General features: G+C 31.4%; 1 protein-coding gene across 1 annotated transcript in view; it reads right to left on the reverse strand.

Moving 5' to 3' along the window:
* Positions 1 to 6813, reverse strand: part of LOTGIDRAFT_120690 (hypothetical protein) — a gene marked incomplete at both ends in the record, with an annotated part of 33221 nt that extends 26408 nt beyond the window's left edge. Inside the window, 3 exons of the mRNA XM_009058400.1 lie at positions 342 to 429; positions 803 to 981; positions 6733 to 6813. Coding sequence (XP_009056648.1) covers positions 342 to 429; positions 803 to 981; positions 6733 to 6813 — 348 coding nt within the window. The remainder of the gene's footprint in view (positions 1 to 341; positions 430 to 802; positions 982 to 6732) is intronic.
* Positions 6814 to 11907: the final 5094 nt, after the last annotated feature.

Raw genomic sequence — 11907 nt, forward strand, 5'->3', positions numbered from 1 at the left:
GACTGGTGTGTGGAGTTCTTTGATTCAGTAAGTCATTTTAATATATCAATCTTCAAATAATAATTAAGATAGTCTCTTTACAACCTAATTCAATTTTTCATCCAATCAGCATTGGCTAAATTTTTCTATTACTGGGTAAGTGAAAATTAATGTCATTTTGATGGTTTCTGCTATTACTTAAATTCAACAATAATGAAATCTTTCATAGTAAATTGTATTCCAAAGACAGACATATTAATGCAGAGATTTGATTTATTACTCTAATTATATGAATCATATTCAACAGTGAAATCTGTAAGAATTAATACATAAAACAGCAACTTTAAAAAATAATAACCAACCTGATCATATAAATAATAGAATGTAACTTTATCTTTGGCGTATAAATCTTGGAAATTTTTTGGAAGATAGCGAACACGTAACTCTGTCCTGTAATGACAAGGATGGGATCATAACATCTTCTAAAATAAGACTCAACTCAACTAAAAATGCATTGAGTGATGTAGAATGCATACATGCGTCAGGATTGAAATCTGGGCCTTCAGATTAGCGAGCAAGCATCGATCTCACTGACCCACAACAGGTCCTATAAGCCTTGTTTGAAATTAGCGTAATATATATTAGGTGTTCTTTAGTCAGATATGCTACTCATCTCAAATAACAGAAATGCAAACCTTGAATCATTTTAAAACTTAGACTTAGAAGCATATATCGCAAACACAAGACAATTATAGGATTGAAACAAACTTCTTGGACTTATGTTTGATAATATTTGGCTCAAGATATCTAAATTCTGGCTTACCGCCATTCTTCAGGTGGGTGTTTTGCTTCGTATTTTTGACGAACTTGATACATAGTAAGATCATTATGTAACCAATAGCTCTCTCCCCGAGACTGAGTATGTACAAGTTTTAAGGCGTAACATTTGGAATAAAATCTAACACCAGCAGCTAACCTGCCCACAACCAGTTTTATTATATCCTGAAATTATATGAAGATTTTTAACATATTTATTCCAAAAGGGCTGTGATATCTCCCTGTTTCTATCAGCTCTGAAGTTACAGACAGGCAAAATGAATTGAATGAGTTTAAGGTCTTACTTTTTTGCATTGGATTGGGCTTATGAAGACAGGCAATGCCTTGAAGTGTGCAATGATGCAAACTTATCAGGACATTAGCATTAGCCTAATCTTGTTTCGATTTCTTACTGTCAACTCAACGAACCTTTCAAGTTCACATCCTGTAGGACACGAAACCTCTGTTTACAGTCCATCCCAACAACTAGACCCTTTGCCATGTCAGATTTACAAAGGTTTTTGGACTTGACCATAAGAGCGTAATAATGCTCATATATGATAGATTTCATTATATATCATCCTTTATATGCCCTGCATATGAGTCTGTTATCATCTAAGAAGCTCCTCTATATAAGAGATCAGTAATACTGTTATCATACTATCACACATTGTGACTGAAGACTTATACCAGATCAGCATGTAATGATACTGTCAGCAGTAAATATTGATCACTTGACCTCTAGATCACCTACTATCACTTTCTGACTGGTATTTACCACTTTCTAATCAAGAATGTAATATATTGATCTATATGACCCTGAGAATATGTTCTGATTTAAAAACAATTCATATACAGACAGGAAAGTTTGATCTATATCAGAGCTATCTATTACTTTGTATTTGTCAGTGGAGTCAGAGAGAATTAAAACTGTCCAAATGAGCTATAAGCATTATGTGAGCATTTGTGTTTTAAGTAATTGCTTATTACAAAAGTGAACATTTGTATTGTATGCAATAATTCAAGAAATCTTTATGTTAAAAAAAGAGGGAAGAAATGTTATTTAACATTCTAAGAAAGTTTAGAAAAATTCAATGTGATTAAATTGTAATATTTGTGACTTTTTTTTAAGTCTACTTCACTCAAATGAACAAATATAAACAAACTTAGAACTAATAATGTTGTATTCATGAATCTAGAATTAATGATGACAATCCTTGAAAAAAGTGACAGAAGTTTAAATAGTACACCTTTTTCCATCATGCAAATCCTTTCTGGCTGAAAAATATTGATGTTGATGACCCTTTTATTCACCTTCTATCACTTTCTGACTTCCATTTATCACTCTCTGATATGGCTTGTCACATATTGATCATAACAATCAAGATGAAGATGCAGGTTTAAAGCTTCTTGTACAAGATATAAATCATAAAGGATCTCAGATCTGATACTTAGATAACAGTGTAAATCACATTGGAAAAAAGAAGTCTGTGGAGAGGTTTAAGCCACCCTGACAATTGCAAGTTTTCATTCTGTGCTATGACACTATATCAAAATATCAAAATTTTCTAAAATTTGGTACATACATATTTTTGTACATCTTGCCACAAGTATTGCAAAAAAACAACTTCGTAGTTGCAATTTAAATTTTTTTAAAAATTCCAGGACATGTTGGTATTAATTATCCTCATGAATTTAAGTTGTGATCCTTTCAAAAAAAATGGTTGTTTACTTCTTCAGTGACTTAAAATTTTGTTTTAAAAAACCTACATTTAGTCGAGGATTTACAGGAATTCCAGAGCAAATAGAAATATATTGATGACGATGACCTTTCATCACTATCTGATAGAACAATAACTACTTGTTAATTACAATATGATTTATTGTATCAATCTCAATGTGAGGAAGCCATCAGACTTTATAATTGCTGTCTCTATATTATTAATCATTACTGAATACATTTCTATATTAATTACTTATATCCAATAGCATTACACATTAGGATGCTACAAATTGTTCCATTCTCAGTCCAGACCAGGATATGATAAAATTACATATTCATCGTTTACACCATTAAAATCATGATTGTTTTGAGAACAGTTTTATAATAAAAGTGTAAAGTGTCTATTATTCTCTGAGCCATTTAAATGAAACTCTTCACAAAAGAGGTGATAAAAATGTCCATAACCTAGGTGGAAGCCAAAACATTTCCAAGGTCCTGGTGCCAAGATGCATATGCGACGTTCACTGAGTGGATACTGTTTACACTACCAACTTCATCTGTTCTATTCTTAGGCTTCCTTGTCATGGTAGTCTTGAAATGGAATTGTTCTCAGAACCCCTGACAGTTTACACTATTAATTTTTTTCCCATTTCGTTCGAATTTTTGTAATGTAAATGGCACTAATGAATGAAGGAATTGGAGTGTTATTTATGTAACTCATGAAGGCAATGCTGTGCAATATGCTATGAGGAAATTTTGTTACAGGAGCCATGCCTAGTCTTCCTGCTGTTCCAGATTCTTATTTTGGTCACCTCTCAATGACATTTCTGGAATTATATTCAGATAATTTTAGATTCCAATTTCAACCAGGTCGCATTTCATGATCGAAGATCAAATTAATACCATCAATCAATAGAAATAGAATTGGTCTAGACTATTTGCATAATCATAAAATTTCTATGCAAATAATATTTAAATTAGGTACATTTCTGATTTTGTGGTATCATTAAATTCAGAGTTATCTCAGAAACCTTTACATCAGATCAATAAGTTGATAACTGATAAGCTTTCTGTTGCCATATATATAAGCTAAATGAGCTCTTAAACTTTTGGTATTGGATTTTATGCAATTTGACTGGATACTGTATACTATATTGCAGATTTGGTTGAGTTTTATATCAGATATGGGGTTGGCCTTAAATACATTTTGCATGAAAATGAACTGGTTTTTGTGAAATTTCCATGAAGAACATGCCATAAATAGTCAAGGTATTTAGAGCCAACATAATGAAAGGTGTTTATATATGTGCTTAGCTTTCAGAATAAGAGTAGCTTTGAAGATAAGGTTTTTCTAACAGTTACCAAAAGCCACATTATAATGGAAAGAATGTGAACAGTAATTTTTATGTTAGCACTGTTTTTATGGAAGAGCATCTCAAATTCAATTAAATCTCTTCATCAACTTTGATCATAAAAAAGAAGATTCTGATAGTAAAAAACCAAGATAGTATTAAATCCATTCATGAGTTTGAATGTGTCCTATTGATAATAAGGAATAATGACAAGGGGTCATTATTCTCTATAGTTTAATAATTGATCTCATCTGGATTTTTTTCTTTAGTATGGCTTTGCTGTCTTTTCCAATTATTTTTGTTTGTAACAGATTGTTGTCGTCTTTTTTTTTATTGCTTTTCTCTATGCATTCTCCATTCATATTATGATGTACTTTTGTCAGTGTACAACTATGATCTACTTGCAAATAATAAAAGGGTCATTATTTTTCAATTACAAAAATTACTTGTCTTGCACATTTTCAATTTAGAAAAGTTAACCCCATTTCAAATTATAACTGTCTTCTTGAGGATAGTTTATCTGAAAAATCAGCATGAGACTGATTCTGTGAATGACAGCATGAAACTTGCTTTATTGACAGGGGTAAATCGGGTGGAAAAATCTGAAGGTACCTGAACCTATGCTGGGATTGAACCCTGGAATTTTAGGTTAGCTAGCAGCTCCTTGTAACATGTCGAAGGGTTTGAGGTTGATAATAAAACAAGAACCTCAGTTTCAAGTTATATCTCATTTTTATCTGTCAAGGTATATATTGATATATTACATCTTGCCTAGTTTTATAATTAAGATTAACGACACCCTGATTGTCATGTCTGTCACAATTCTAACTTATTGAATTTATCAACAACAACTAATGGCAATAATATTTAAATGAGTTAAGAAAAGCTTGGCAAATAAATCACAGACCAGGCAACTTGGGATTTAACAGAAGATTCAACTTCTGAGTATTCAATCAATCAGAAATTAGAGAGATGGTAATAATAATTTGACTCTGTTTGATTTTGGATATGTTAAGTTCTTGAATTACCATATTCCATAAGGGATAAAAGTCAGTCAATTTTACTTTTATGTGTGAACCTGAATTTGAGGACTGTCTATAGTAGGCCTACAGTTGGTTTGAGTGTTAGAATTTAGAGTCATTTGCTTTGTTACGTCAGAAATAAATTCTAAAAGACATTGTTCCTTATTATTTTAGTTACCCAGCTGTAAATAGGTACAGATCAATGGCAAGAAGTTTGGTTATGGACTAGACCTTGTGAAATAAAGTTGTTATCATGGTAGAAATTAGTTGTTTCTTTCTTTTTAACTTATCTTACTGCCTGTTGTAGATTTCAGCATAAAATTCACAAAAAAAAACCTTTTACTGAACGACAATCTATTAATATGCCATAGTCTCAAGAAATTTATGAAATTTCTCTGTACTTTCAATTTTCTTAAATTTTATCAAAAAAGATTCTGAATATTCAAAGCTTTCTCCTGTATATTTGTGACGGCTGAATTATTTATTCTTTAATGTTATAAATAAGTGTAATGTGTTCTAGTTTTTATAAATATCACTACTTGTAGTTTATATAGAAATGTCAAAATACTTAATAACTTCCGTTTCAATAGCAATATTAAATGTAACTGACCGTATTTCTCAAAATATTGCATTTCGGAGCTTGGAAATTTCATTCATATATCACTACATAACAATAAGATTTAAATAAGTTATCATCTTCAAAATAAGGCTTGTAAACAATTGTTCACTGCAGCAAGTTTATTATAAATTTCTATCAAGCTGAAACATTGTCATGACCTATGTCACTCTGCTGCAGAAATGGGAACCAAGGCAAAGGAAGCTCAGTCCTGTCTGATCTTATACTTCTAGTATTATTGGTGTGTTCATATGAGTAAAATTCAGTAGCCAAACTAAGCCAGCTTAACTATACAAGCCAGGTTTTAAGCCACCTCTGAAGTAGTTGTAAGTTAAGGTAGCTGAAGTTTAGCTGGTCACGTTCAGACGACTAAAAAATCGTTGATAGTGAAGCTACCTTAAATTTTGTCTGAAGAGGCTGGTCCACCTTTGTTTGCTCATTGACCATAACTTCTGAAAAATGGTTTTGGTAAATTCTAACCTAGTTTTCTCATATACATTTGTTATAAATATGAGACATACTAGAACACTCCTTCCTGTACACAGAAAGACAATAATCTTGTTTACTAATGTCTTCATGCCTACCATCAGTATTTTGGCAACATACACCTGTATCCTGAATGTAGGATGAGGTATTGGTATGTAATGAGGTATTAGTCAGACAAAGTGATTGGAAACAGACCACTACTAGTCAATAAATCAGACACAGTATCTGGAAGCAGACGGACTAGAAGGTGATTAACAGGTGAATGTCTGTTATCAGTTAGAATATTGTTGATTAGTACTAGAAGATATTTAAACCAGATTATTAGCTACCTCCATTCTTTAGATGTTGGTTCTGTCAGTTAGTATATAGTTACTCATGTTTATTAGTATCACAAACAGTCTGGTGATTATTTGGTGTTTTATGGTCATATCAAAAGAATTCATCATTCTTAAGATGTAGATGAGCCACACTTACTCACAGTGAGTCAATTAACAAAATAATGCATATGACAATGTTTAAGCATACTTGCTCACACACAAGTTACTGTTTAGTGTACATTGTTTATTTTTTGTCCTTAGCTTAATATTTTACATTTGCTTCTATTTTGTTTTGGTTGAAGCATTTTTCTACTAATTTTTCAAACTTTGAAAATGAAAATGAATGTATTCTCAAAAGCCGTAAAATCTTTCATTTACATTCAACTTATTTCCATCTTTAATGAAATGAAGAAGTATTTACCTTAATATCTGTAGCATCACCATATTTGACCATATTAAATCCTCCATTAGGTAAATGCACTTTTAATATTGAGCGATCCATGAGGAATTTCTTTACCCTAGGGTCAAGTTCAGAACTAGGGTCAAGGTCAGGATCTAAGATTATCTCTGTACACGTCTCACTCTCTCCTTCATGTATAAACCTCCATAATCTACTCCATCTTGCTATCTAAAATAGAGAGAAAATAAGAATGAATAAATGGATAGATATATTAGAATGAATGTCTGAGACTGAATGAATGAATGAATGAATGAATGAATGAATGAATGATACATCACAAATCAGTCTAAAACTGAATAAAATGGTATAGGCCTACTCAAAAGAAATTTTCAAACCAGAAATAACAGGCTTTTTCTAAATATTTTTTGCCTTGTATACAGATTCCCCAATATATCATTACGAATTGTGGGTTGATATATAATTGAAACCACACGAGTCTAGAGTCATCCATCCATTATAGCTGATATTATTAGAGCTTATTATAGACAGTATAGTAATATTATTATAGACACACAGAGGGACATCATTCATATATGTCACTACAATTGCTTCTTATGTATATTTCAATATATTTTATAGCTAAAGTCTAGCTGAGTCTTTTCATATTCTGATCTAATCCCTCTCCTTAAATGAAAAATGTCTACCGGTACACTAATGTCAAGGTAAATTGAAGAACATGCTTATTTCTCTCTTTTAATGAAGTTTAAAAAAAAACAACAGAATCAGCCATTCATTTTTCAAGTATAACTCTATTTTGTATGTTGGCCTATGCATGTATATGTCTCTTTTGGAAAATAAATTCTTCATAGGGTGAGTTTTCTTTTGTAATGATTATTTCTATGGAATAGACCTAGATCAGATACTCTGAGAGTAATTATACAATGCCTAGTCAAAACAAACACAATAGCAGCATCTTCGATACAATAAGCTTGAAGACAAGATGTTTGATTTTCAATCTTATCAGATCAAGTTAGCCTCATCAAGGTGTTCTCTATCAAGAATTCTAATTCAGAAAACAGACAACAACAAAGATGTCTGCTCCAATCTGATTTCTTCAGTATAAAACAGACCAGAAATAACAATAAACAATATACAGAATAGAACAATGCTATCAAATTTCTCAGTGGAATCACATTGCAGACAATTCTTTTAACAGTTATTCCTGCAAGAAAAAACATGGCTAGGACAATCAGATTCTATTACCATGACAACCAGATTAATTCACCTTTTCAGATTCTCCAGAGATTTTATTTTACAACCCACGTGAAGATTTAATGTAATGTTGAAATCAAAAGGAGACATCTTGCATCCCTATTAAGTTAGCTAGTTGCAGACATTGTCACGATAAGTAATTGATAACTCTTAATTAGAACTGCATTTTTGATGTGTAAAATGTCACAGTTCCTTGGTTGCTAGGCTGAAATGTGGGCCTGAACAATCCTTGTTTAGTGAATGCTAATAAAATCCTAATAAATCAAATTCATTGAAATTTATCTGAAAAGGTAATGTTTGTTGTTCCGACAGCAATCAACATATTTTGTATAAGACATTGACCACCATTAAGATATTAGGCTAAGTCAAAAGTCAGCATTACTATAAAAGTTAAAGAAATGATTTTCAAAATATTTCCAAATTGACTTTGGAAGCTGACCTGATACATGTGTACATAAATGCAAGATCAAGTTAAACACAAGATTTTTCTATTTCCCTGATAAATTGTCATCCTTCCTTCCTTCACCTTTATAAAGATATTCCAGATTGAATTTGATAGCAACAGTTGATCATCTGTTCTTACATATTGAACACTTCATTTACTTACATAGATGCATTACATTGATGTTTTGTAATGTAAAAAAAGTCACAAAATATCCAAAATTGTCATAATTTAATCCAAAAATCTAACTGACCTAGTTGTAAAGTAAATTTGCTGTAGGTATCCCAATCTATTAAAGTTACACCTAGATTACAAGTTCGACTGTATAAGTTATATTGTAATGTGAGGAGGGATGTTTTAGACCTATACCAAAATATTCATTTCTCAGCCACACACAAGATTCCTGCTGATTGCACATCTGGTGAGCAGACACACAAAAATATACAGGTACACAAGATATTTCGTGAATTTCATGCTTTCCTTAATCCAATTAGTGTAGTATATGAAAATCACTTTCTTAGTATACCAGGTTTATCAGCCAATCATAGTTATTTCTTCCAAATTCAAAATACCATAAATCACACTTAGTCAACCGATGACATTTACAGGAATCAGGAAGAACATTGTTCTCTACAGTGTAAGATTCTGGTTAGATCATTTTTGGTGTAGTAAAGATGGAATTTCAACTATTTTCTTGTATTTAGTGCAACACAAATTATTTGTTTGTCTTCATCACAAAAATAAAGAAGCTAGACCTGAAAACAACTGGATTTCAACTGAATAATCCACTTTTCCAAAAGTACAGGTATGATGTGACCAGTGAAAGCTTCATGATCTTGAGTAAATAATACCACCTAATGCAGTCCTTGAATCTGTTAGTAAATATTTTGTCCCCAGCCATATGAATTACTTTACATTGGCCTCAAATAAAATAATCTGTATCTCAAGTACCTTTCCACATGGTGCAATTCTTCTTACAACCAGATGGGAAAACATCTCTTCAATCACTATTATCCAGTAGCAACAACTCATCACATGTAAACATTTCATTACAATTCCAGTTAAATCTTGAATAACCAGACACACACTTATGAAGTGAAATTGTCACCAAATTAGGAAGTCATTTAGAGCATAAACTGATGATGAAATACACAAAGTTTGTGCCTGATATTTTCAACAGTAATTGTATGTTTTTAAGCATGCACTTCAGTCTAATTATTATGAGGATGTAATTTTTTGTCCAAAATGTCTTCCACATGCTTCACAATTAATCTAGATGTGTCAGCCCTGCTACCAGACGCTTGCATGTAATCAAGACAACTTTACAGAAGTATATATGATGTTATGTGCACCTGCCCAATAATTCAATAAAGCTTGAATTCCACCATTGATACAAGATAATAATTTATTGTAATCAACTACAGATGAAGATTCAATAACTATCTTGAAATTAAATGGTTACTTCATTAAGTCAAGGGTGTCTTTAAGAACTTGTTATCAATTTTAACAAGTTGTAACAGAAAGTCAAATTAGAGATTCCAAGCAACAGTAATATTTCAATAATAGTTGCTATGACAGGGTGTTTGCTGGTGATGCAAAGAATGTTCAACCTCCCAAGACACATGATGTTACTCTGTGACTGGGTGTATCAACTCCTCACAATAATTTTGCTATTTCAGTTATGAAATTCCAAATGGAAACGTTAATTAAGATTTATTTTGTGGTTTGTGGGGATGCAAATTTCACATCCCATGTGGCAAAGGGACGAACTCTTCTAATACATCACCAAAATTGTACAGATGCAGGTCTTGAAATGAACTTTATAAGCATCTCATCAGAGCTAAAATGGTGCTTAATTTTCAATTGCTCCAGACCACACATCCAAGGTAGTTGATAATAGAAAATCTGGGACCAGTATATATGTAAAGTTTTTACAAAGAAGATTGATTTGGTAATTTCCAGTTCTCCGTGAGAAATCAACCATAATAACTGAGATAATTTGATTGAAATATATTGGATGTAAACAAAAAGTGAATTGTTTAATGAATGAAAATAAAGGAAATAGTTGAAGTGGTTTATTAGTATAATAATATTGATGAAGCAAAGTACAAACATTACCAGTAACACCCAAAATATTTCTCTTATTAGTTGTTTATCTCCAATTTCACCAGATTCATCATTTCCTTTTCAGGGAATCTTGTACACAGAAGTCAAAGTAAAATTTTTGGTCAAATTCCATTCAAAAATTCAAATGAAACATCTGACACATTGAAAACAGATACAAATGGATTCTATTTCAATGGCAATTAAACAAATGTCCTTTCATAAAAAAATGATTTTAGGAATCTGCTTTTCCAGATCTGCATTCGATAAAGGGGTATATGGACTGGAAATTCAAAAGGTATCATCTCAACTTATGTCAAGATTAAAACCCTTCACTTCATTTCAGTAAAAATGTAAAATTTCTAAAAGCTTTTACAGAGCTCATCTGTATTTTACTCAATCTTAGCAAGGCTTGATGAATATCAATTGAGAATGATCAACAGAATGTTCCTACTTCTATCAACAGTAGTGTGAACTATGCTTAAGAATGTTGAATAAAAAACAGTTTAAAATCTGGCTGAGTCAGACACCAGTCCATCTGTTTTTCACCATGCTAAAAGAAGATAAAGTCTAGAGTTAGTGTAAAAACTAAGATAAAATACACCACTTGATGGAATTGGTGGAAACTGTTGATAAACAATGTGATATCTTACAAAATAACTCATTATAGTTATACAAACCTTGACCTCAGACACAGTTTTTATACCAAAAGATAGTGTGATTGAATCAGACACAGAAATTCTTGTAGAGCTAGTCTATAAAAATCCGCAAGACAATTTAGTTAATAAAAATCTCGTCAAATATATCATAGTCCAAAGTCTATGTATTTAATTGGACATTACTTGCATTCAATCTAACACAAGTCAAATGCATATTGGAATTGTAGATTGGAATAGATTGTTTGTGTAGTTATTATTTACTTAGTGCTTGATGATAATATATCATTGTAAAACTAATTCATTATTTTCCAGTGACGTTAAGTATTAATTAAGGTATCAGTAATTTCAAACATTTATAAACTTTATGAACAAGAATATTCAGATAGTGACCTAAGCTTTGTTGGTGTTTTTTGATTTCACATAATAATTTGGTAAGAAATCATCAGGGCCAATATCTAATTTGACTTAGAGATATAAGTCAAATATTTTGAAGCTCAAATTGGACATTATTGACAAACCAGACAAATTAAAAGATCTGCAGTCTGATATATATAACGATTGTAAGAAATAAAGATATAAGTAAAACCTATATAAACAGTAATATTATATGATCTAGGTATTGGTGTGGTTACAAGATGAGTAATATTAGAGATTTTAATCTGATAACCTGCTGCTGGATATAACATTACTTCAAACATTCTTCACAATTCATCATCATAT

This window comes from Lottia gigantea, assembly GCF_000327385.1.
Source record: "Lottia gigantea unplaced genomic scaffold LOTGIsca_34, whole genome shotgun sequence".
In the NCBI taxonomy this organism is placed as follows: domain Eukaryota; kingdom Metazoa; phylum Mollusca; class Gastropoda; family Lottiidae; genus Lottia; species Lottia gigantea.